The following is a 25360-nucleotide window of genomic DNA, read 5'->3' as shown; positions in this document are numbered from 1 at the left end:
TCTCCACTAAGCACTGAGGAAGCTGAGGTGAGAGCAGGCAGGTGTTGGATGCATATTTTACGGCAGAAATTCTGGGAATTTGTACTCAGACATACTTAGATACACTGTATGAAAGCAGTTTATATCCCTTTCAAAATCCAACTCCAAATATATTAAATTATGTTTTATGGATCAGCCCTGAAATCACTCTCCTCTCTCTCTCTCCCCTCGTTGGGTATCTCTGTTTGCTGGAATTGCCAGAATTCCATCTCTGAAGCCATGTTTGCCTCTACATTTTTCCTTTTTCCCATTTTTTTTCTCCTTGCTGCATCAAGTCCTAATGAAAGAGAGGTGATGCTGCTTCCTGTATCTCATCCCTCTTTTCACCACCTCTTTTCTTTGTAGAGAAGTAATAAATAATTCCTAAAAATGATGAGATTATTCTCACTTGGGTGACCCCCAATGTTTATGATGAAATAGGTTTAATAAAATCTCTTTTATTTAGCTACAGGTGCCTCTGAATTTTTAAATACTTTCACTCTGCGATGAGACTTTGTATTAATTGTAGCTTTAAGGTGTCTGAAATGCAAGAAAATTTATCAGTGTGAACAAGATTACAACTGTGAGCAGGATATTTATGAAGGAAAAAAAAATCTTTTTGGCTGAATGGCTGAATGGTAGCACAACCAGGGCACAGGAGCTGGATTTGTCTTTATGCACAACTTCACTCCTGACTAGAACCCCTGGAACCTGGAATTCGTTCCAGGCTGTTGATGGCCACCTTGGGATGTCCCAGGCACTTCCACAAGGTTCTTAGTGACTTCTGCCAACCACAAGTTGTTGGCCAGGGGAAGCTGCTGGTGCAGCTGGTGAAGGATAATGATGAAGGATCAATAATTGTCCTTCAAATTCCTCCCATAACTTCTGCACCAACCAAGTGGAGGACTGGAGAGGTTTTGACCAAGCCATGAATTCTCCAACCAAGGTGTGGAGAAGTTGGGACAAACTGAACTGCTTTGGAAATTTTCATTTTCTTGAAAAAGGAGGAAAGTTTCCTTCTCCTCAGTGCCTGTGAAATTGTCCCTGGGGACTGGTTAGAAGGATGAGGGAGGTCCACCAGGAGCTTCCTAAGAAGGTTTTAAGAACATTAGAGGCTCCTTCAGGATGACCAAAAGGGCTTGTTAAGATGAAGGGCCTTGGGTGGCTGCTGCCTGCAGGACTGGAGAATGCTCCTCATTCCAGAGGTGATGGAATCTAAATGTGTGGAGAGATGCCTAAGGATGGACACCAGCCTGTGTGCTATTCCAAACCCTGGCTGCCTTTTAAAAGAGGCATCTGAATTCCAAGGTACCAAACTAGAACCCGATTTCCAATGTGTGTCCAGATGGGAGATTTTGATGCCTCTCCTGGCTTGTGAAGGTGGAAAGATTGGATTATCAAGTCTAATTCTGCTACAGTTCCCTCCCTCTCCACCCACCCCAGCCATGTGTTCCCAAAAAGATCCACTGTAAGGAGCTGCTTGCTGCCAGTGGGCAAAACAAGGCTCACAGCAAAAGCTGGCATCAAGTCTTTGGGTAACTTGGCAAGGAATTTGTTCCTTCTTTTCTCCTTCTTCCCAGAGGAGCTGTGGCTGCCTCATCCCTGGAAGTGTTCCAGGCCAGGCTGGATGGGCCTTGGAGCAACCTGGTCTGGTGGGAAGTGTCCATTAGAGGTTCACTCTTTATCATCAGCTGTATCACCCCTTCACGAATCGAGGTGCTAATCCCTAAATATTCCTCAAAACTGAGACGTCCTCTTTCATTTTCCTCATGGCCCAGTAACCTCTGACACTGGAAGGAGACAGCTGTGATTTTCTTTGGCACCACTGGGAAAATTTAGCAGGGAAGGATCATAGTGCACTCACCCAGTTTCTGCTCCTCTTTTCCTTGAATGTCTGTTTTTGGCTGCTCTTGGAAATCAATACCCCTGGACTGACTCATCAGCACAGAGATCCTCTTACATTCCTAGAAGTGCAGCTGCCCTGCTGGAATGGGGGTGGGAGCACAGACAGCACCAAGTAAATCGAGGAAAAATACTCTGTCTATGAAATTCCCACAGAAGTGATCCTCTGTGCATTTACACTTTGCTTTTGCCACTGAAATTCAGATTTCACCTATTATTTGCTAATCTCACTTAGCTAGTGAGAGACCATGATAAAGAATTCCTGAAATTCTTGATGTGCCTTCAAAAAAAACCAAACCAAACCAAACCAAAACAAAACAAAACAAAACAAAACAAACCCAAAACAAAACAAAAAAAACCCACCAAAACCAAACCTTTCTTTTTCCTTAAGCAAAGTAGTCCAACTCTATTATTTATGTGTGGATTTTATTACTTGCAATGAAACCAGAGCAGATTTTCCCCTCTAATTTTTTTTTATAGTGCTGCCAGATATGAAAATATGCAACATAAAAGAGGATGTGAATGATTTATTTTTCTCCTCTAAAAATAGCATCCACTTGTGAAGTTCATATTGGGCTACAGTTCTGGCTTTACAATTCCCAGGACCTTGGGAATCAAAAAAAAGTTGCATTTGGTGTTTCAGTGCTATCTTCACCTCCCTTTCATCCCTGTTTTTTAATTCTTATACAAAAAATGGATTCACAGAATCAAGGCTCCTTGTGAAGAGACTTTGTCCTCTCTGTGGCCATTCTTTAAACTCTTGGCTTTAAATGGCTCTAAGATGAAGGAGTGAAGGATTAGATTAGATATTGGGGAGAAATTTATCCCTTTGGGGGTGGTAAAAATCTGGTTGTTGATTAATCCCATTTTAGACAGCTTTGTGTTATCTCATTCAAGGGTAACCACCTAAAACTGTGGAATTTATACTGCTCATCCAGGCTTCCTTTCTCTGTCCTGCCTAGAATTTATCCTGGCATCAGCAGAAATGTGTATTAACTTTTGCAAAGTTAGGGTTAAATGATGTGCTTTTTCTTGTAAGGTTAAAATAATATCCAGAATTCCTTTCTTAGCAGACTGAGTCCAATTCAAATTCAAGTTTCAGGTAAAAAAGAAGTGAGAGGGGAATTGCTTGGAAAATCTAAAGATATTTGGGTTTGAATATTTAAAAACAACGCTCATGGCTTGCTTTCCATTAAATACTACAAAATTAATCAGCCTCAGGAAAGTAAACACACCAAATATTTGTGAGAAATCCCAGAATCAGATGCGACATTTAATTTTAAACTTGGAAAACTAAAAGCTTTTGTACAGGGAAAATACTTCCTTTGTTTGCCAGCTCTGCCATATCCTCTGTAGAGAAAGGAATGAAATTTTTATACATTTTATCATATTTTTATGGCCTGTTCTGCTGTCACCAAACATCTTTCATGCCTGTTCTCATCCTGCTTTCTTGACAATTTCACCACTTTCACATATTTTTCCATTTTCTCTTTTTGCATGTAGACCAAAAGCCCTGGTTTCCCTTCCCACAACATAATTAGATTTTTATTTCTGCTTAATTGTGTTACAAAATGCTTGTTGGTGGTTATGGGAATGTCCAGCCTGAAGAAGGGAAGGCTCCAGGGAAACCTTGGAGCTTTCCAGTGACAAAAGGGCTCAGGGAGAGCTGGACAGGGACTTTGGACAAGGAGTGGCAGGACAAGTGGGAATGGCTTCAAACTGACAGGGGGTGGGTTTAGATGGAATATTGGGGAAAAAACCTCTTCCCTGTGTGGGTGGTGAGGCCCTGGAATGGATTTCCATGGGAAGTTGTGGCTGCCCCATCGCTGGCAGTGTCCAAGGCCAGGCTGGATGGGGCTTGGAGCAGCCTGGGATAGTGGAAAGCGTCTCTGCCCATGAATGTGATGGTTTTTAAGGTTGTGAAAAATGTGTATTTTATGATTGGCTTTTCACAAATATTAAAATGAATATTATATGTGTTATGTTAGAAAGTTATGCTGTATTAATTTTCTTAGGTAGTGTGCTAAATATAGTTTTAGGTTATAACATAAAGTTAAAATAGAAACTATGTATGTGGGATATTTTTTTAAAGAGAGGAATGAGGTACTCGCACCAAGATAGCAGCCACAGGACACCGAAATCTTTCAGAGAAAGAGAATTTATTGCTCCATTATCAGGAGAAACCAACTTCTTCCCACCTTGCTCAGCCCTCAAGACACTGTCAGGATTAAGAGGAAGAAGTTGACACTGACCAGACAGAATCCTGTGTTTGAATGGAATTTATGCATCATGTATGAGGTGTATGAATATGCAACAGGTTATTGCTTTCAAGGGTTAATCCTCTGTTAACGCGTGTCCTTTTTCAGGCTTATTTTGCCCAGAAAAAGGTACCCGGACCGTCTGTAACTCTTTGTTTTTATTGTCTCATATTGTCCTAATCCCAATTGTCCAAATTCTTATTACTCTAATTATATTACTATTTTATAACCATTTTATTAGTATTATACTTTTTTAAAAACAAGTGATTGGCGTTTTTCATAAGGTCCCTCCCAACCCAAAGCAGTCTGACTCTGTGATAATCAGGACTTCTATAAACACTGGAAATGGTGATTTCTCAGAGGAACCAAATATTTTGAGTATGTTCCTTATAAAACTCAGGTTGCAATTTCACTCTTCTGTTGCAACATTTTATGTTCGGCACAGGTTCCACTGGGATTATCTCAACGCGCGCTCCTGTTTACACAGCCCAGGGCACTGCCCTCCCTCACTCCCCCGCCAGGGCGGGTTTGTAAGGGAGCAGCTCCCCCACAGCCATGACACCCGCTCGGCCCTCCCGCTGACGGCATCCCCACGCGACACCGACGCTGCATCCCGGCGGCGCTGCGGGATGGCGGAAACCACCCTGCAGGTCCCGAGTGTCCGTGAGGAGCCAACAGAGGCGGAGCCACCCCGCCGAACCGCTCAGAAGCCGCTGGTAGGCACCGTTCCGCCGTCGCGCCGCTGGGACTACAACTCCCGGCGTGTCCCGGGGCAGCGGCGCATGGAGCGCGCTGATTGGCCCGCGGGGTGGGGGGCGCAGCGCAGCGCGGGCGCCCCCACGTGGTGGCTCGTCCGGGCCGGGACCGCCCGGGATAACCCAGGATAACCCGGGACAAACCGGGACAAACCGAAACAACTCGGCTGCCCCCCGCTCCCGTGCCTCGCCCGGGCTGCCTTGAGGGACCCCGTGCTGAGTCTGGTGGCTGGGAACGGGGCCAGGTGTTGCGACCCTTCCCTTCCCTTCCCTTCCCTTCCCTTCCCTTCCCTTCCCTTCCCTTCCCTTCCCTTCCCTTCCCTTCCCTTCCCTTCCCTTCCCTTCCCTTCCCTTCCCTTCCCTTCCCTTCCCTTCCCTTCCCTTCCCTTCCCTTCCCAGAAAAGGCAGATGGCTCCAGATGCCTTTCCTTTCTCCCTCCACCCCTTTTCCAGCTCTCTCTCTCTGTCTCCTGACACCCTGGGCCCAGCATTTTCCCTCGTATCCCCGTTCTTCTCGGTCGCTTCCCTCCCCTCTCCCGTTCTTTTCCCTCCCCCTCCCAGATCACAGTGAGCGGGACGAGCTCTGGGACACAGCAGGGAGATTCCTCCCTTCCCAGGCAGCCTCTGGCAGGCAGGCGAGGTGGGAAATATCACTTGGAAGGGTGCTGGGAGCTTCTTCAGTGACCAACTTCCAACAGTGCCCCGTTTGTTGGCTGTAATCTTAGTGCTGGAACACAATGGGAATGTTAACAAAATTACTTTTTGTAAAGGACAGCATCCCTCACAGAGCAACTGAACTGAAATTACAGCTGATTAACCTTTCACTCATTTCCTGGTTTATGGTATCACACAAGTTTTTTCAGGTAAAATAAAGCTGCTTTTTAAATTAATCATGACGTTCTTAGTTTGGTTCTTGTAGATACCAGGCAAAGCTTGTTGACTGAAAATGGAATGTTACCTCATTCCCAAGGAGGAGGATGAATAAAAGTCATGTGATGGTTGGGAAAAGATCCCACCCACTTCCCAATTCCTCATTCTTGAGGTTTGGTTGCTTTTGGAGATGCTGTTGCTCAATCCTCATCCTCCCACCTGACAGGAAAGCAGGAACTGCCTGAAACAGAGAGATCTGCCTGGTTTTGTGGAGGGTTATATGGGGAAAGGGGTAGAACTGTCTTCTCCCAATTACTTCTGGAAAAAGCCACTTCTGAAGGACCAGGAAGAAGAAGAGAAAGTTTCCAGCTGATGTAAAGTAAAGGTGGTGTCACTTTCTCTTCCTATTCCTCAGCCTCTCTGCACTGGTGCTTCTCACGCTTGATGTGGCTGTAAAAACACAGATTCTTGTAAAAACACAGATTCTCAGTCCCCTTCCTCCTTCTTTTCCAGTCTCTGCAATTCCCAGCTCTGTTCCCACTCTTGTCACTGTAGGCCTGTGAAGTGGCTGTGTGACAGTTTAGGTTGAAATAACTGAATAATTATTGTGAATTTAAAATTATGAATATATAATATTATATAGAATATAAATGTGAATAAATATTTCCTGAAATAAGTTCAGGAAATGCTCCTTTCTATGGATTGAGCTGCTTTCCTGGCCTCTGGAATCCAGCAAGAAGGGATTGAACCCTTCCCATCTGAGGAATTTTGTGGTGACAACATTTTTCACCACAGCAAGGCTGGTGATTTGAAGGAGAAGGGTTTCCAGCAGAAAACTCTGGAAGTGGATGTTTTCTCCTATCCAAGGCTGACAACCTCCCTGTTCCTCTTGAAATGCTTCTATTTATGTGGAGGGAAGGAGGGCCTGGTGACTCCAGAGTAGATCAGAGTAAACACAGGCAGGGAATAAAGTGGGAATTGCCTTTTCCAGGCAGAGTCCACTGCTAGTTAAACCTGCCTGAGGCAGGGATACAGGCAGGAATTCCAATAAAAGTCTGGTAACTTTTTTTTGTGTGGTCATGCTGAGCCCGCTGGTTTTGATTGAACAAAGTTCCCTGGATGAAGTAACAATGCTGCAATTCTGACTTCTTTCTTCTTCTTCTTAGTCAGAGAATGTTTTCCATGGTGACCTCAGAGATATCCTCGTGGTTTTGCATCCCTCTGCTCCCTCCCAGGCTGTTGTTTCAGCTGGTGTCAGCCCATTGCTCAACCTGCACCTCCTGACTGGAGAAATGCTTTGTCAGAGAACTTTTCCTTCTGGGCTTGAGTGAACATCCTCCCTGCCCCTCAGGGTCCTGGCATTTTGGGGAAATTCTCTTTGATCACCCTTTGCCCTCGAGTCACTAAGCTCCTCCGTGTATCTCTAACTCTGGAGCTTTCACACCCATCCAGTGGCCAAAAGAAACTGGTCCCAAATGCTGTTTTCTGCTCAGTTCAGGGCCTGCAGGGACACTCTAAGGGGTCAGCAGGGTGGCTGGAGACAGGCAAGAGAGACACAGGAGGTGTGGGGGTGTTTGTGTGAGGAATGCAGCCTTTTTGGCTGTGGGAGTGTTTCATCTTCTTTCCTCTGAGCCTGCTGTGAGTTGTGTCCCTTCTCATACACTTTTAGAAGGAGCCAGGAGCACCAAACAGCAGGCAAGGAAGGGCCTGGCCTGTGCTAAGTACGTGTGGAGCGGAAATCTTTTTTGTTTGTTTTTACTTGTCAGACTGGAAAGTTCCTGATTTGAGTTTCAGTCTTGGTCATCGCTGCCTATGTCGACAGGTTTGTGGCCATGCATGACTGAGCAAGCAAGTGGGTGGAAGATTCCTCAGGCCAGGCAGAGCATTCCTCTGGCTGCAGGCTCAGGGGACTCTGAGGCCTTTGCCTCCACAGCTGTTATGGCAGCATCTTCCCAGGACTCTGACCACGAGGGCCAGGGTGCTCCGCCCGGGTTCAGGGTTCTGCCCAGCCCAGCAGTGTCTGAAACAGCCCTGTGGGATTGCTCAGGGGCTCCTGGGGCTGTCCTGACCCCTTATCTCCCTGTCCCACCGAGTGGGTGGCCTCTCTGTCCCTGCTTTATGGCCTGCTGGGACGCTGATATCTGTGGGCACAGCCCAACATCTGCTGAGCTGAGCACGACAGCTTCAACACAGTCCTGAAGGCCAACCCCATTTCAAGTGTCACAGCCATTTCTTGCCCCAACAGAGATGATTTCCCCTGGTTTATTTCTCTCTCTCTCTGTGCAGTGTCCTCGCTTTTTTCCCCCCAGTTTGTTCAGTGTGGGTCTGTTCCCCACCTTGAGGAAGGAGCTGTGTCCAGGACAGCACTCCACACCTCAGCACTGCCTCGCTGCTCCACATGCTACACCGTGTTTTTAGGCCCAACCTGAGCCCCTTGAGCTGCTTTTCAGTGTTTTTACTTTGATGCCAAGGGCCTGAACGTGGCTTAGGAGGAAGCTGCACCCAGCAGGAAAGGTGGATGTGGGTGTGGAACCTGTAGAGTTGTGGCTGCACCTCTGCATGAGCCATGGGAGTGTTTTCAGTGTCCCCTCCCAGCACACCAGTTTTTCCCAGAGAAAACTCTCCCTGTGCCTCCCCTCTGCTGAGAACATCACTCTACATGGATTGAATCCCTTAACTTCTTCTGAATGAGCCATGGAATGAGTTCCTGGAGAGACCTGCTCAGCAGTTTTGGGGGTGCCCCCCACCCATCCTGCCCAACGGAGATCAGCCATGGGCCACTGCTTGTTTTTGTGGTGTTTTATCAGGCTGCTGCATGTCCTTTAACTGCCAGCTCCTTGTAAAAGCCTGTTTCTTCTCCTCATGCTTGAAAGCATTTGCTGCTCATCCCTTTTTGGGTGGCTGAGTACAAAAGCAGCCTCCTCTGAGAGATTCAGTGTCTGCTCAAACTCAGTGCTGCACTAAATCCAAGGAACACCTTTGTGCATCCTCACAAAATGACCTGATGGCCTCAGGGGGGACAAGCCTGTTTGTCTCTTTGATTCCCAAGTAAAACTTCTTTTAAAAAAAGAACATTTCACCCATGTATCTAGAATCAAAGCTGCCTGGTGATCCGTGAGGACTTCAACACTCACCAGCGTTTTCCAGGAAAATTCATGCTCAGAAGGAGGGGATTTCTGTGGTGTATTGAGAAATTTCCCCATTTTTGTTGACTTTGGATGGGTGGCCTATTTGCAGTTTTTGTACAGTATTTGAAGAAAAAGTTCAATACAACAGAAACAGGGGACAGCAATGATCCCCACCCCCTTGCTTTTAACACTGTGAATCTGAGAGAGGGGAAAAAAAGGTGGATGGCACCATGGGAGGATCATGACAGTAGAGCAAATATTGTGGATGGTGGCAAATATTGTGGTGGAATGTCAAAATCAAACTTCTTGTGGCTTTTGCAGCTGGGCAAATCCATGTTGTGAAAGCTCCTGTACGTGCACCTGGGGCACAGGCTGCCTTTGGAATCAGGGATGGAGCTTTTCCCTCACAGATAGTGGAGTCAGTCTGAAAATTAGTTTAAAAAGGGATGACACATCCAAGTAAATTCACCAGATCCTTCTTCTGGCTGTGCTGACAGAATTACTGTATTATTAACATTGTTCTTCCTCACTCTCTTGGTTCAAAGTGTATTTTTTACAAGGCTTGTAAAAGAAATAAAAATAAATGAAAGGGTGTTCTGGGCAAATTAGAGAATTGCAATCTCCTACAGCATTTTGTTTAGACTGTGTGTAAAAATACTCCAGAGGAAAAAAAAAAATCCTGTGTCACAATTTAGAAGAAGTTTGTCTGTCTAAAGAGGGTTTTATAATCCTTGTCTATAAAATCTTGTAGGACAAAGCTACAGATTATTCTGTGTTTGGACTTCTTTTTTCCTACATAAAAATAGCTTCGTTTTCGGTCTCCAAAGCAAATTTCCCGGCAGAACTTGAAACATCCTTTGTCTGTCTCCCTTTGGAGAGTGTTTCCAGGAGGCAGCAGCTCTGTGAACCCCAGCCATTTGCATTCTGTGCTGTGAGTACCCAGTGAAAACTCGTTGCCTAAATCCCGGGTTTCCCACTTGGAAAAATTCGGGCACCTAAAAGAAACAAACTGAAAAGTTTTCACTGAGTGTTTTGCCCAAGGAGCAACAAGAAGGAGTTTTCAGTTAAACTCCCAGAGCAAGTGGAGCCCAGATGTTTTTAGTAAACAGCTTTCAAAACTCACAGTTGAGACCAGTGTCAAATTTCCAGACGCATGATCAACCTTGGAGCCAAGTTTAGAGTTGCTTTTGTGTTTGCATAAAGCCTGGAAGCTGAATGACACTGAAGTTTTTGGATGGAGTGGAGGTTCTCCATAACAAATATTTGACTGGATGCAATTTCTCTTATTTACAGGACTTTGAGCTTTGGGGGTGGAAAAAAAAAAAAAGGGTTACTGTATTTTTGTTTATTTTACATTTGAGGCATATTCAGCACTTTCTTGCTCACTGGAATTGGAACTGTTGTTGATTTTTAACGGGGATTTGTTATTATTCTGGCCATTAAACCAGCACAGCAAAATCAAGTGTTTTAAAGCTAGAGGTGAACCATTTCTACAGGTAAGAAATAAAATGTATGCATTCCTGGGCATTCTGGCTTTCTGCTGACACCAAGGCAGCCCTCTCTCTGAAGGTCTAACTGGATGCCTAAGCCACATGCCAAGGTTTTTGCTCAGGGATTGTATCAGCAAAAATCTGTCTCAGAACTTACTTTGGGCAAATACTGTCCAGTATTTGTTTAGGAGTCCTGTTTTCTGCCCCTTTGGAAAGGTCATGCACAAGAAGGGCATGGGTAGAGTCAGGATAAATGATATTAAAGTGGGGGTAGGAGGCGTGGAAACTTTCCCTTTGGGTACATCTTGATCTCTGACCTAATAACCTTCTGTAGCATGTGCAGACACTCGCCAAAGAATCTCTGATTATTTTTGCATGCTTAAAACCCAGGTTTACTCTCCCTAACTGGGTGGATTTTGGGGTCTGTGCCCTGTGTACAGTAGCTAAGCTGTAAACAACAAGAGAGCTTGCTCCATTGTTCCTGATGGGATATCATCCAAAGGAAAACAGGGATTGTCTTCAACAATTTGAAGCTTGTGTAGGCAGACAATACATTGTTTTTGCCTGTGGGCAGCATGAACATGCCTCTACTTCAGCCCAAGAAAGCAGCTGAGAGGGACATGAATTCAAACCAAGAGGATGGGGCAGGCCCTGGGCAGCTGGGAATGCTGAGGGTTAAAAAAAGTACTAAAATAAGGGAAGAGTTTCTCCCTAAGCAGTAAAGAGGTTTTTTTCTGAAGAACTTTACAGGCATTCTTGGGAAGAAGCCTGCTAAAAGCATCACCTTACTCAGCTGAGCTTTCCATCAAGTGACTGTGGGGGTACCAGTCGTAGGTTTTTTTGGGTCTGGACTGAAGGTACTTGAGAGAGTAATTTGTGTTTGGACTCGACTGTTTATTATTTCTTATTAGTAAAACAGTTTCATTACTGTGAGTTCAGCAGCTTTTCATCAGAAGGCACAAAATGGCTAACAATTTTTTTTACAAGGTCTTTTAAGACTAAACTATCCAATTAAGAGCTGACACCTAGATTATTTTCCCCTTTAACCCAATAACTGATCCCAAAGAGCCCCCAGTGCAGACTTTTTTGACCAATTACAAAATGCCACCCAAATCCGTGAAGAAGAAGGAAGAAGAAGCATGAAGAAGAAACCAAGGACAAAAGACATTCTGTGCCTTCCACCTTGTGTCCATCCACAACATTCTAAAAACCCCAAAACCTCAATTTCTCACCCAGTGATACACCTACACTGCTCTCTGTAATCTATTTCACACTTTTGTGGATTCCAGTCTATCTTGAAGCCTAGGAGACTTTCTCCATGAATGAGGGTCAAAGTCAGTGCTGCCCTGGGGGTCAGGGCACCCCAGAGCAGAGAGAGAAATATTCCTGGTGCCCTGGGTTCCCACAAGTGACTTTCACATTTAGGAGGGAATTCTCTGTAAAGGTGGTGAGGCCCTGGCACAGCTTTCCCAGAGAGGTTCTGGCTGCCCTTGGATCCCTGGAAGTGTCCAAGGCCAGGCTGTGGCCAGGGCTTGGAGCAGCCTGGGACAGTGGAAGGTGTCCCTGCCCATGGCAGGGGTGGAACAGGATGATGTTTAAGGTCCCTCCAACCCAAATCATTCAGGGATTTCATTATAAATGCATTTTCACGAAGAGCAGCACAAGATAAAAGGAGGCCAGAACCAAACCATGAGGAAACAATATGAAGTGAGTCGAAATTAAAACAGTAATTTGGGACAGGAAAGATCTGGGAAAGGCTGAATCCTGTATGAGAGCAGAGTGGTGAATTCTTCACCTTGGTTACTGAGACATGACCCCCATGGCTGTGCAACCCCGTGTTTCCTCTCCTGACCATGTAAATCTGCTGTCATCAAACACAATGTGCATTGTGCAACTCCAGAAAGCAGAATTCGGGACTTCCCTAATGCTACTGACGTGTGATCACGAGTGGCACAGACTGTCCGAGCTGCAGAGGAAATATTCTGTTACAAACTTTGCAATTATGGAGTTTGCTTGATGTTCCTGTTGTGAAGACACTCCACTGTGAACACAGAAATAAAGAAAAAAAAAATTAAAAAAAAAGTCTGCCCAGCAGCTACTTTTTTTTTTCCTTTTTACATAAGCATTTATGTGGGAGGAGAACAGGAGATTTGAAATGTACCTGGCAGCCTGCCGAAGCATAGGTATGACCCACGTTATCTTATAGATCTTAATTACTTGTGATGGTTAACCGACAGGAGCAGCAGAAAACCCTGAAACAAAGGGAGGCCGAGGCTCCCTGTTCCCTCCAGGGCATTTGGAGTGTCTGGAAAAAAGCTCTGGTGTTGCCCTTTACCCACACACAGGCACTGGTGCAGTCACGCGTGGGACATCCCACAGTGCCGGGAAGCGTCAAAGACCAGATAAAAATGTGTAGAAAGAACTGGTGAGAGGAAAACAATTATTTAATCTGAGTTTATGGTCTGAGTACATACAGGAAAAAAATATTTAATCTGCGTTTGCAGGCGCAGTACGTGGAGAAAAAATTATTTATTCTGAGTTTACAGGCTCAGTAAATTGTATTTCTGGTGGATTTCAGCAGGAACATTAGCTTGGGAAAAACCAGGGTTGAACAGTGTCTTAGGAAAAGCCAAGATTGGGGTGTTCAGTGCTGTGGGATGATCTCAGTTTAAGCATTTTCTATTTCCTTGTAATCTGGTTAAAATTTAAGAAAGCAGATACTAAAAGACTCGAGTGCTTATTGTAAATTAATGATTTAATTGAATGACTGAAGAATTTATTGAAAATAAATGATGGCACACACATCGAGTGACTGGAATAGCACTAAAAGCAGCTGAAATACCCATCTCATTACCAACAGGTTCAGCTTTGGACATCTGGCCTTCAGTTTCTGGGTTTAACTTGGATTTTAGGAACTTTTTCTTCTCACAGAGAGGGCGCTCAGGCATTGGCACCAACAGCCCAGGGCAGTGGCGGAGCCCCGGTGCCCGGAGGGATGTGGGACGTGGGACACGGCTTGGCAGCAGGCTGGGCAGCGTGCCCCAGGGGAAATGGCCGGGCCCGCTGATTTTTGGGGGGGTTTCCCAACACGGGCCATTCCGGGATGGACGGCGCGCGCGCGGCGGGAAACGGCGGCGCGCGGGGAGCAGGCCCCGCCCCGCTGTGGGCGTGGCCAGGGCGGGTGCTGAGTCACGCCGGGCCAGCAGAAGGGCGCCGGGACGCCTCGCGTCTTCGTGGGGGCGTGGCCTGGAGCGCGGCGATATAAAAGGCGCGCCGGCGGGCGGGCTTCCCTCACAGCGCGTCGGCAGCGGAGCGGAGCGGGTTCCTGCGTCAACAGTGCTTGGACGGAACCGGCCGCGCTCGGGCCCGCCGCCACCCCCCCTAACACCGCCGTCTACACAGTCACTGCATCACCCACCGGAGCAGCCATGGCAGCGCCCCCCTCTCAGGTGCGCCAGAACTACCATCAGGACTGCGAGGCCGCCGTCAACCGCCAGATCAACCTGGAGCTCTACGCGTCCTACGTGTACCTCAGCATGGTGAGGGCGCGGGCGCGGCGGGCTGAGGGGGGAAGGGTCCTGCGAGGGATAGAGGGGCGACACGAGGCCTCTGCTCGGCGGGGGGTTCCTGGGTGCCGGGCGGTGCCTGCGCGCCCAGCTCCTCCTCTTTCTCCACCTCCTTCTCCCCCCCGCTGCGTTCAGGCCCGTCTGGGCCGTCCCCTGGGTGTAGGTGAGGCCCTTTTATCTCTCCTGCTCCGCGGCCCCGCCGCCGTTGCCCTTGGCGGCTCTGTTATCAGCCGCGCTCAGCACCTCTGCCCTTGGGGCCGGGCTGGGTAGCGGGAGGTGCCTAAGGAGGCTCCTGGCACCTTTCCCGCAGGCGTGCTCGCCTCCCAGGCTCGGGTTTTCCTCCAGGAATCGGTAGGAATCCATGGTTTCCTCGGCCCTTGTGTTTACATGTCTCCTTCGGCCCGAGGCGCCCATTATAGCTGTTCCCTGACCTCTGTGCAGCAATCCTGGTGCTTTGGGCGTGCTGGGACATTGAGACTTCTTAGGGACACTGTGCCGTGTTGTGCCACGTATTTTGTAGGTTTTTTTTTCTGTGTTAATTTGCTTCTGAGCCCTGTTTAGAGCTTCTGTTGGTGGGTGATAGTGGTACACAAGTACCAGTGCTTTGCCTTGAACCTCCAGGCCGCTGGTCTAAGAGCAGAGAGTTCTGTAGTAGGTTGGTAAATAATTGGCAGTTCATACAGAACTTTCCATTGAATCCTGGTAATGGCTCTGACCAAGGAATAAACAAGCTGTGTCACGGCTTCTAATTGCTGTTACAGGTTTTTGGTTTTGCTTTCACAAAAGTAGCTTAATTCATATTTTAGTTGCTGTTAAATTCATACCGTAGTTCAATTTATCTCTTGTATTTTAAATGTCACTTTTTTCCCCCCACAAAAAAAGTAGAAAGTGTATTCTTAGTCTAATCCCTGGAAAGCCTAGTGAAGCAAGAGAACTTTATTGCAGGAGTACCTAAAAGTTCTTGGCTCACCCTTACCTGGTGTTGCAAGTTATGACCCTGACCTGCAATGTCGTCATTGTAAACAAGCTCAGGCAAACAAAGGGAAGATTTCTCCGTGAAAAAGACCTTTCAAGGCTGCAGTTTAATGGTGCTCAGAACAGATATCTGTGGGGTTTTAGGTTGTTTTGTTTTTGTCTTTTTGGAACTGAGCCAAGGACACAAACACCATTTATTTGTGTCCTTGGTAGGAGTATAGGTTAAAATTTAATCCTAGTTGGAAAAAATCAAATGATACTAAGGGGAGAATTGTTCCACACTGCCTTTCTGGTCTGGGCTTGGACTGCAGCCATCCTGAAGCAGAGGTTTAGAGCCTGTGAACTCTTTTATTTTTCAGTCCTACTATTTTGACCGGGATGATGTGGCCCTGAAAAACTTTGCCAAGTACTTCCTGCATCAGTCCCACGAGGAGCGGGAGCACGCTGAGAAGCTGATGAAGCTGCAGAACCAGAGGGGCGGGCGCATCTTCCTGCAGGACATCAAGGTGAGCTGGGGGCTGCCCCCAACTGCAAGGGGATCAATCTTCCTCTAGGTCCTCCCCAGAAGGAGCAGAAGCTGACACTGGAGAGGCACAATAATTTGAGATGTGGAGCAATTTGATTATTTGTGCTGATTGACTAATAAAGAAGTACTTCTTGTGTAAGGAGAGGGTGCTCAGCCCCAGGTTGTTTGCTGTGGGGTGAGGGCAGAGCCAGAAGGCAAGTGGTTCATCACCATCATTAAACTTAACACAGGGCAGATGTGCTCTGTGCACTGTTTTGAGAAGTGGGACTTTAATGGTTTGCTCAGTTCTTTTCTGAGGGTGCACTTCAAACTTTTGACTTTGCAGAAATGCCTAAACTTGGTCTAAACAGAGAGTGACCTAAAGGCTCTCCACCCTGCTGGTCTGTGGGTTCTTACAGCAAACATGTCCTGTGCTTTCCCCTTTCAGAAGCCAGACCGTGATGACTGGGAGAATGGCCTGACTGCCATGGAGTGTGCCCTGCACCTGGAGAAAAACGTGAACCAATCACTGCTGGAGCTGCACAAACTGGCCACCGAGAAGAACGACCCCCACGTAAGTGCATGCTGAGGATCAGCGTGGCTGTCCAAGGATGTGCCTGTTAATTGTGTGGCTTTGTGCCTGAGCTGTGTGTCCCTGGTATTGCTAAAGGTAAAAAAAGGTGTGAACCAGGGGTGCAGCCCTTCCAGAGCCCTTTGGTGGGGTTGCTGCTGTCCTTTCAGCAGCATTTTTAAAGTGGCAGAGACCTGCTTTATTCTCTCTGGAGTGTCTGTGAACAGTCTCTATGGAGACCATTTCTGAGGGGGTTGAGTTCCATCTTTTTAAGGCTTTTTGTCATGAGGGTTTTCTTGCCACAAAATTCCAGAGCTGCTTTGGAATATTAAAAGCCCTGGTGTTTCAGAACAGTGTCTGAAAACACGGAATTCTTGTCAGATGGAAGTTTTTTTCAAGGCTCGATTGTGGTTGCTTAATAGCAGGAAGATATTAATACATGTGAGAATCCAGGCACTCTTGGCAGTGTCCTGCCTAAGTTAGAGGGACTGAGGATTAGTAAATCCTCACCACTGTGGGTTTGCTGTGCAGTGGGGGTGTCTCAGATCTTTTTAGGAGCTTGGCTAATGCTTCCTGCCGTGAGGAAGAGGAGAGGCTTCCTGAGCTGCCTGGCTCTGCAGGGTTCTGGAGCAAATGAGCCTACCTAAACCTGGCTCACTTTGATCTTGTTCTGCAACAAAACCTAGGGGCTGCTTCCTCTCAGCTTGAAAATTCTGCATCCTCTCCTTAGAGAGCCTCAGTAGGGTTTCAGGCCTGAATTTAAACCTCTGGTCTCCCTTTCAGTTGTGTGACTTCATTGAGACCCATTACCTGGATGAGCAGGTGAAAGCCATCAAGGAGCTGGGTGACCACGTGACCAACCTGCGGAAGATGGGGGCCCCCAAATACGGCATGGCCGAGTATCTCTTCGACAAGCACACCCTCGGGGAGTGTCACAGCTGAAGCCTTGCCGAGAGCCATGCTCTGGGTTTCAGTGGGACTCCTACTTACTGTCCAGCCATGCATGCAGCTTCAGCTACTTAGCTAAACAGTTCCATACTCTGTACCAAATATCCCCTGTTCTGTTTGTGTTTTATGTACTGCCCTCTGGCCAATAAAGTGACTTGGTTCCAGCTGGCTTTTCCTGTTTAGTTTGGAGGGGGAGAGTAGGCAGCTGTAGTGAAGGCAGTGGGAGGTAAATTTGTTGTGTGACATAGGGGATTTGCAGCTGCTGCTGAAGGCAGAAGTAGGAAAATCTCTGTGGTTTCTTTAAATTCCTTGCAGGGAACTAAAATGAGGAAACGAAACCAAGGTCCTGGGCTTGAGCCTCGCTTTTTATTTTCTGAGAGTGGGCAGTAAAAATCAGCTGAGTGATGTCTGCTGCCATCCAGCTTTCTCTGAGCACTGTCAAATTCCTGGTGGGAGATGTGGAACTTGAGAAGGAAGAAGCAATGTGCTGGGCAGATGCTGCAGCTGCCTGTGCTGGCAAGCCCTTACCTCGCCTTATCCCAGTACTGGAAAATACCAGCCAGACAGGACTGGAAGAAGCACTGTGTGTCTGCATCACAAGTGATGGGACTTTATTTAGTCCCTTACTTTTCCCTGGACTATCTTGTTAGGAGTGCAAGTCCTGCCTGAGAAAGGACTCAAGTTCTCATTCTTGCTGTGAGGAGAGAAGTAGCTACATTAACTGTGCTCCTGTTCTGGGGTGCACTTGGCTGGTCAGGCTGGTACCTGCATTATTTAACACTCCAAGTCTTGTTCTTTCGCTACAGGTTGGGTTTTTTGGTGCTTTTGTTCTTGTTGCAACACAAGTTGTGCCTGCTGCTGTAGCTGAGGCCAGGAGCAGTGTGTCCTTAGTGCTGGTTTCAGCCAGGCTGAGCTCCAGCTGCATGTCCAGCACCTCTGTTTGGGTGAGTGCCAGGATAAGGCAGGTATCCCATGGATCCATGGGTTCCCCTTTAGCTGTACTGGTCCATCTGCTCCTCCCCTGGGCTTTCACTGGCCTCCAGGATCACCTCCATCAGGCCCACGTAGTCACCCTCGGCTAGGGAGATTCCAGAGTCGTTGGGGGATGGACTCTCTGCTCTCCTGGCCTCTTTAGGAGTTGGGGGGTTGGTGTTTCCATTCCCAGTGTCTCTCATGTTCCTGGAAACCTCTGGGTGCTGCTCTGGAGCGCTGGCTGCATCTTCCAAACTCAGGCTGCGAGCCTCAGGGCCCAGGTTGCCCTTGTGGGACCTTTCCAGCACTGGAGAGGTGACGGGAGTGAAGGAGAAGCAGAGGGAGGCACTGCCTCCGGGGGTTTTGTTGCTGGGGGTATGAAAGGCACTGGAATGCTCCGAATTGGGAGTGGCTGAGGCCGAGCTCTCCAGGTTTAGCCAGGGTGGGCGTGAGGCTTTCGAACTCTTTAGGCTTTTGAAGCTGCCGTGCTTCTCATGCTCAGGGGGCTCTGGCAGGAAGGGGAATTTGGGGCTGCTGGATGCTGTGGACTGCGCTCCTGGACTTCCTGTGGTGGCAGCTTCCCTGGAGCCGCTCTTTCCTTCTTCTACTGTCACGGCCATGGAGTCAGGACCTTTACTCCGTTCTGTTGGCCAAACAAAGGTTTCCTTTGCAGCAGAGCCCAGGGAGCTCTGACTCTTGTCCACATCGCTGGCCCTGGAAGGGGAGGCGTTGACAATGACATCCCGAAGGGAAGTGGAGCACGCGGCGATGCTGGAGAGCGCCGGTGGCTTCTTGCGCCCTTGGCGCCGGGAAGGGAAAATCATGGGGATGGAGCTGATGGGCGTCTGTGGAGCGCTGTAGAACCCAGGCCTCTCGTAAAAGGGGGTGGACATGAAAGCATCAAACTCCCTTAGTTTTCCCTCTTCGCTGTCCCACTGCTCCTGGGAGTCTCCCCTTGGCTGATTGATGCCACAAGGGCTTCCAGCCTTCCCCATGTCCTGGTAGGTATAATGGGAGAAGGGTGACGCGGGATCTCCTCGCCGGCGCAGCAGGTTCATCCGGGAAGAGGACCTGGAGAAGTTCGGGGACTGGACACCCAGGAGGCGGCCCAGGTGTCCCAGCAAGGGAGTGGAATGGTTGGCCTCCTCATTCTCTTTAATCTGCTCCAGGGGCTGGAACTCCATTTCTTCCTTCTGCATGCTGGGAAAGCAAAGTGGACTGTTATGGAGCCACAGAGGGAGGGGGGATTTCCTGGAAAGGCTGGCAGCACTGGGAATGCTGCTGCCAGTGGCAAGCCTCTTTGTATTACCATTAGCCCCCCCAAAACAGGGATGCTCATCATACAGGTGAGTGAGGAAAAGAGGTTGGATTTATCCTTTTCCATGGAGAATGTTAGCTGTTGTGGATGAGCCTAACAGCTCCTCAGGTGTAATGTCCTACATGAGACCTGATCCAGGTGTTGTGACACTTTGTCCCTGCACTCACCTGATGTCAAAAGTGGAGCCCAGGAAGGACGGGCGCTTGTACTCAGCGGTGGCTGCGGTGTAGGGTGGCTGGGGATCGGGCTCGTTCCAGTACAGGTCCTTCTCCAGAATGGGTAAATCCTGGTGCATCTCATCCACTGCCATGAGGGAGACCTGCGGGGGACAGCAGGAATGTTATATGGGGTGAGTGAGGAGCATTTGGTGTGCCTGTTATCAAGGGACGAAGGAACACGGAGCTGGAGGAAGCGGTGCAGCATGGAAACCAGGCAAGTGGCTGGGGTTGCTGTGGTTTCCTGTCATTTGGGTTGTTTCTCACACTGAGATTTGATTAATTGGAAGGAAAATGGTGCTGAAGGAGACAGGAAAGCAATAGACTCACTAGGACAGAAGGGTGGGTGGGAGGTGTGGAGTTATTGCATGGCAGAAAGCACAGGAGGCAATTTTAGATGGACACAGGGTGAGAAAGCAAGGGGGGCAGGAATGATGTGTCATTCAAAGGCGGCTCAGGCCTTAAACAAGCAGCCTTGATCTAGCCCATGTGCCAGAGCATGGACTGAAGCTGCAGGCAGCCTCTGTGTACAAAGACATGCCAGAAGCCCCAGATTCCCTGCTGTGGATTGGGAGGATCTCTCCTATTGCAGGCAGGGAGGTGGAGGCAGAGGTGTTGCGGGAGAACTTGTTCACTGTCCTGCCTTGGTGTTCCTCTTCAGGTGAGGCTCAACTGGCAAATCTTCCTGCCCTTTACCTGCAGGTTCCTGTCAATGAGCCAGTTGGCTTCAAAGTCATCGTCGTCCTCCCCAAAAGGGTTGATGAGCTGCTCAGCCACCTGCATGTGGAGAGCACACAGCAGAGGTCACCATTGTCATCCCTGCCCCTTTCCCTGCAGGGAGAAGTCAGGTGTGATGTCCCTTGAATTCCAAGCCATGTATTTCTTCCCAAAAGGGGGTGGGTTAAAAGTGGAAGCATCCCAGGGGCTGGGAGACATTAGAATTTGTAATAACTCCCACCTGCTCACACAACCCTCCTGCAACTTAAGGAGCTCCTCTTTTCCCTCTAATAAGGACCAAAGCCTAGGAAAGTGCAGCTGGTGTCCAGAATGAGACAGGTGGAAAATTAGAAAGTCCTGACACTTTCTCAGCCCCTCTTGGCTTCCTGTTATTGCCCATAGATCAAAGAACACAGCAGGGTTCCTGGTGAGCTCACACTGGGAAAAACCCTTGGCTGGGTCAGATTCCAGCTCCAGCTGTGGTTTCTGGGACTTACCTTTAACCAACCAGCATAGAAGAAGAATTGCAAAAATGTAAAGACAGGCACAAAGAGATCCAGCTCATGGCCAGGATATGCTTTCTCTGGATCCAGGAATTGCCTCCCAATCAGACAGGCCAGGAAGAAGCTGTAAACAGCCACGGTCACCACCTGGGAAGGATGCCAAAGGGACACACCAGGGCAGCATGAGTTCCCAGCATCTCCCTTCAGTTCCACTCCACACAGCTCCAAGGCCAAGCTCTGTAGCCTCTGGGAAGCCTTGGATTCAGTTCTGACAGGCTTTTTGCAGGAGGATTCATTTCCCTACAGAAAGCTACAGACATTCCCTTTTCCCTGCAGCTTTTACCTACACTGTGTGCTGTCCCTGGAACGGTATCTGTGAAGGTGTCACAGGCCAGTGGCAGCAGCAAGCACATGACATCCTGAGTGGGCTGGAAGCTGTCTCATGGCTCAGTCTATGCTGGCAGGCTGCTTCCAAGTCCAGGAAGGGAACCCTGGCATTGCTATTTGCTCCTTCCTTCCTTCTCCTCATGCTGAGCTTTTATTAATATTTGCCTGCCTAGATTTCGGGCAATGCTGAGCTTTGTGCTTTTCCCTGTCACCACAGGACTGGAAACTTCCCCTTTTCAAGTTAAAAGTAACCAAGACTCTCACGTGGTCCCTTGATATAAAAAAGTGGGCTCAAAACAGGAATGCACTTTACATGTTCCCCATTAACCTCTGGCACTGCCAGAGCAGCAGCCACAGCTCCTGTTTCATGGTGAAGGGCATCCCTGTTATCTGAGCAGCTGGATTGTAGGAGACAAAGGAGCAAGGTGGTGCCAAAGTGTCTGCCTGGGCTGATAAACAGCTGAATACATGCCTGGCACAACCTTCTGGGATCTTGCCCAGGGTGTGATCCCTGCAAGGTGGTGCAGGGAGTGTGTCTGTGTGTTCCTGTGTTTTCCATGGGTCTCTGGGGATTTGTTAGCCCTGGATAGAGGTTATTTCTGGAGAGGTGGATGTGTCTGAGTAAGGCAAAGGAGGCTGGGCTGGGTGTGGGCTGAGGTACCAATGGAAGAGAGCAGGTAGGGGTGAGGGATTCAAGAATAACCTGCATTTTTCTTGGTGGGTCAGTTATGAAGCACTTCTACAAAGATAGGCTGAGAGAGCTGGGGCTGTTCAGCCTGGAGATAAGGTTTTGGGGAGGCTGTGGCCTTCCAGTACCTCAAAGGAGCTTATGGAAAGGAAGGAGAGGGACTTTTTACACAGGCAGATAGTGACAGCACAAGGAACAATGGTTTTAAACTGATAGAGGGCGGGTTTAGATTCGATATGAGGAAGGAATTCTTTACTAAGAAGGTGTGAGTCCCTGGCATAGGTTTTCCAGAGAAGCTGTGGCTGCCCCAGCCCTGGAAGTGCCCAAGGTCAGGCTGGGCAGGGCTTGGAGCAACCTGGGATAGTGGAAGGTGTACCTGGGTGAGCTTTATGGTCCCTTCCAACCCAAATAATTCCAGGTGTGGGTGTAAGTGGGGATGTGCACGGGCAGTGGTGGAGCAATGGGTGTGGGGATTCCCTTCTCACCTGGGTGTAGACCAGGGGGATACTGATCCAGTCGTATCCATACAGTTTCCCACACTGGCTGCGCAAGGTGTTGAGCTCCTGCAGCAGGGAAAAGGGAATGGCATGTCAGGATAACTTCCCATCTCCTTGCAGAGCCTCTCCAGCACCCCTGTCCTCCATTGCTCCAGCCCTTTCCCTTCTGCTTATACCTTCTTTGGAAGAGGGGCTCAGTCTCAGCCTTGGAGGAGTTCCCTGCTGCCTGGATGTCTCCCCCTAAGCCCAAGATCCCTTCCTAGCTCACTTCACAGCAGAGTTGCTCCTCCCAAAATGAGCAGCCAACAGGTGAGGCCAAGAATACCCTCAAGAGTATCCATATATCTCTCCTGTCTATAGATAAATATCCCACAGGGAGGTTTCTCTCTCTCTGGGGAGATGAATCCTGCTCCAGGCAACAGAAACCACGTGACTTTCTCTGCACATGAATACCAAGAAGGATGAGCTGCTCCAGAGCCTTTTTCTGTGCAGCTGGGCAGGGATTGTTGCCAGGTCTTGCCTGTAGAGCATGGCCTGTTGCCCAAAACTATCTAAGAGTTTTTAACAGCAATGTTTTCTACAGGACCTCAGTTGTTGAGGATGTTTTTGACGTCCCCTAGACTTCCAGATACATTCTTCCTTGTGGCTTTCCATCTGGATCCTAGAAACCTGCACTGGCTGTGTTGGAATGTGTCAAGGACTTGTTTCACAAGTGCCTCCCATTCCCCAGGACCTCAAAGCCCTGCCTGTCCCCTGTCACTCACATTCAGGATGCCTTGGAGCAGCACGCTGTCCCGGATCCTCCCATCATTCCTCGCCTTCACAGCCAGGTTGGAGAACCACACGCACGGGATCCAAAACTTGTTGTGAGGGGAATTCAAACTCTCAAACTTCTTGTGCTCTTCCGGTGTCATGAGACCTGGATGGGAAAGAGCAGCTGGGAGAGGGATGGACATAGAGGGCAGAAGGAACTGATCTGGTCTGGAATGAAGACCTCTGAATCTCAGGTGGATGCCTCTGCTCTCCCTAAAAATCTCAGTAAAGACTTGGAATTTGGGGAGACATGCAGAAGGACAAGTCTCCTTGTTAAAACATTGAGTCATGGAGGTGAGATAATGGGATTTCACTTTGGTTGTCTGCAGCACATCAGATAAAAACCATCAGGGAGATAAAGCACTGCTGAGGGTGCAGCTGCCTGGTGTCCATAGATACTTGTTGAGAATGGGATAATTTGTGTCCCTGAAGTGCCTTTTCTTTTTAGGAGGCCAACAATAGCCTCTCTCTGGATTGCCAAGGGAACCCAGACAATGTGGGCAGACTGGGAACTCTGCTGCACCTTGAGGAAAACATCTCCCAGGAAGATGCAGCGTGCCCAGCAGTTAAGCTTGGAGACTTGGGGCTTGAATTCCCACCTTCCCTGAGGGATCAGCACCACTCCAAAGCTTTCCCAGGGTCCCCTGCCCCTGGAGGAGCAGCAAGGAGCGGTGCTGACCTGCCCTCACGACGTGCTCCATGCTGGGGAAGCGCTTGTAGACGGCGGTGCTGACGGAGCGCAGGATCAGCACGCTGACCAGGTTGCTGTAGCGCATCAGGGTGCGGCGCAGGAGCCTCCCGTACTCATCCTCCCCATCCACGTTGCAGGACACCAGGTTCATGATCCGGTCTGGCCATGGGATGCTCTCATACTGGGCCCACCAGCGGGACACCACCAGGGCCACATAGAAACCTAGAGGGGAGCTGAGAGTCAGGCATCTGAAAAGAGCTTCTTCCTCCCACTCTGTCTGATCTCCTTCTCTTCTGCTCACACAGGGATGGGTGCAGGAATGTCTGGAGGGGAATTCAGTCCTCCATGCTAAAAGGAGGCTGGATTTCATACTTCCCTTCCAACTTAAACTGTTCTGATTCTATGAAGCAACCTTAAAGATGATCTCATTCCAAACCCCTGATCTGTACAGGGACATCTTCCACTAGGCTAGGTTGCTTAGAGCTCCACCCAGTGTGGCCTTGAAAACTTCCAGGGGTGAGGCAGCCACAGGTTCCCTGGGCATATCTGGTGCCACTTGGAGCTTGCTTTCCTGTGCTGGGGACACTCAGAGCTGTGACAGTAAAGCATATATCCCACCTGAGGAGTTTTACAAAGGCAGAGGGAGGGACCTGCTCTGCCAGCAGAGCTCTGCCAACCCAAGGAGAAGAAATGCTGTCCCATTCCCCTCCCTGCTGGATTCCAGACAGCTCCTTACCCAGCACAAAGGACACGGGGATTAGCTCGGCGTAGCTGTTGCAGTACAGCGCCAGCTTCTCGAACATCAGCCTTTGGCTCTCGCTCAGGATCAGCCTAAAAGGGACAAACAGAAGCAGTTCTCCCTCTCCTTTCCCCCTCCCCTTGCCTCCTGTGAACAGGGTCTGGCAAGTGTCTGCCCAGCAGGATCCTTGTCCCAATCCTGTGTTTCTCCCGTGTCCTGCCCCAGGCCAGGCTGTGGGTGTGAAGTTGCTCACCTGTAGACAAGGCTGATGGTGAAGTAGAGCGAGATGAAGATCAGGAACTCGGAGTAGAGCAGTTTGTAGATGCTGCCCTTCCATTGGAGCAGGAGCTGGGAGAAGGTGCCCAGGCGGGCATCAGCCACGCGGTTGGTGTAGGTCACTGTCATCACAACTCCTGTGCAAGCACACGACAAGCAGGGCTTGGAGCTTGAGCCAGGAGGAGACACAGGGACATCCCATGTTTCCCACCAAGCAAGATGGAAAGGAAGGAAAAAACAGAATGAGCTGAGAGCAAAAGCCGGGTAAGATGTAGGCAGCAGCACAGAAAACCAGGAGGAAATTGACAGCAGGCAATTAATTTGATGAGTTTCCCATCCTTCTCTGTCCTTGAGCTGGTTATAGTGACCAAGGATGTATTTTCTGGTGGATCCCTTTGTTTTCAGCATTTAATTTTTGTCAGCATTCAAGTGGGGCTGGTTGGCTGAAGAGGCCAAAGCTCATGTGCTTCCCTTCCACCGAACACTTGTAGTAAGATTAATCTCAGGGTCACAAACTGCAAAGTTTATGCTTAACCCAGTAATTTTCTTAATATAGTTT

At 48.7% G+C, this 25360-nt stretch overlaps 2 protein-coding genes across 2 annotated transcripts; one reads left to right on the top strand and one right to left on the bottom strand.

Moving 5' to 3' along the window:
* Nucleotides 1-13678: 13678 nt before the first annotated feature.
* On the top strand, nt 13679-17150 carry FTH1 (ferritin heavy chain 1). Its single transcript, XM_030949298.1, has 4 exons — nt 13679-13959; nt 15321-15467; nt 15915-16040; nt 16821-17150. Exons 1-4 carry the CDS (start codon nt 13849-13851, stop codon nt 16977-16979), a joined length of 543 nt encoding a protein of 180 aa, XP_030805158.1. The 5' UTR covers nt 13679-13848; the 3' UTR covers nt 16980-17150.
* Nucleotides 17151-17977: 827 nt separating this feature from the next.
* BEST1 (bestrophin 1) lies at nt 17978-25138 on the bottom strand. Its single transcript, XM_030949772.1, has 9 exons — nt 24779-25138; nt 24523-24617; nt 23775-24008; nt 23047-23201; nt 22271-22348; nt 20705-20857; nt 20187-20267; nt 19443-19594; nt 17978-19157 (listed from the first exon to the last, which is right to left on the bottom strand). Exons 1-9 carry the CDS (start codon nt 24928-24930, stop codon nt 17978-17980), a joined length of 2280 nt encoding a protein of 759 aa, XP_030805632.1. The 5' UTR covers nt 24931-25138.
* Between the last annotated feature and the right edge of the window lie 222 nt (nt 25139-25360).

This window comes from Camarhynchus parvulus, chromosome 5 (genome assembly GCF_901933205.1).
Source record: "Camarhynchus parvulus chromosome 5, STF_HiC, whole genome shotgun sequence".
NCBI lineage: Eukaryota > Metazoa > Chordata > Aves > Passeriformes > Thraupidae > Camarhynchus > Camarhynchus parvulus.
Note: the sequence above shows the minus strand (reverse complement) of the source record. Positions and strands in the feature narration are given on the sequence as shown.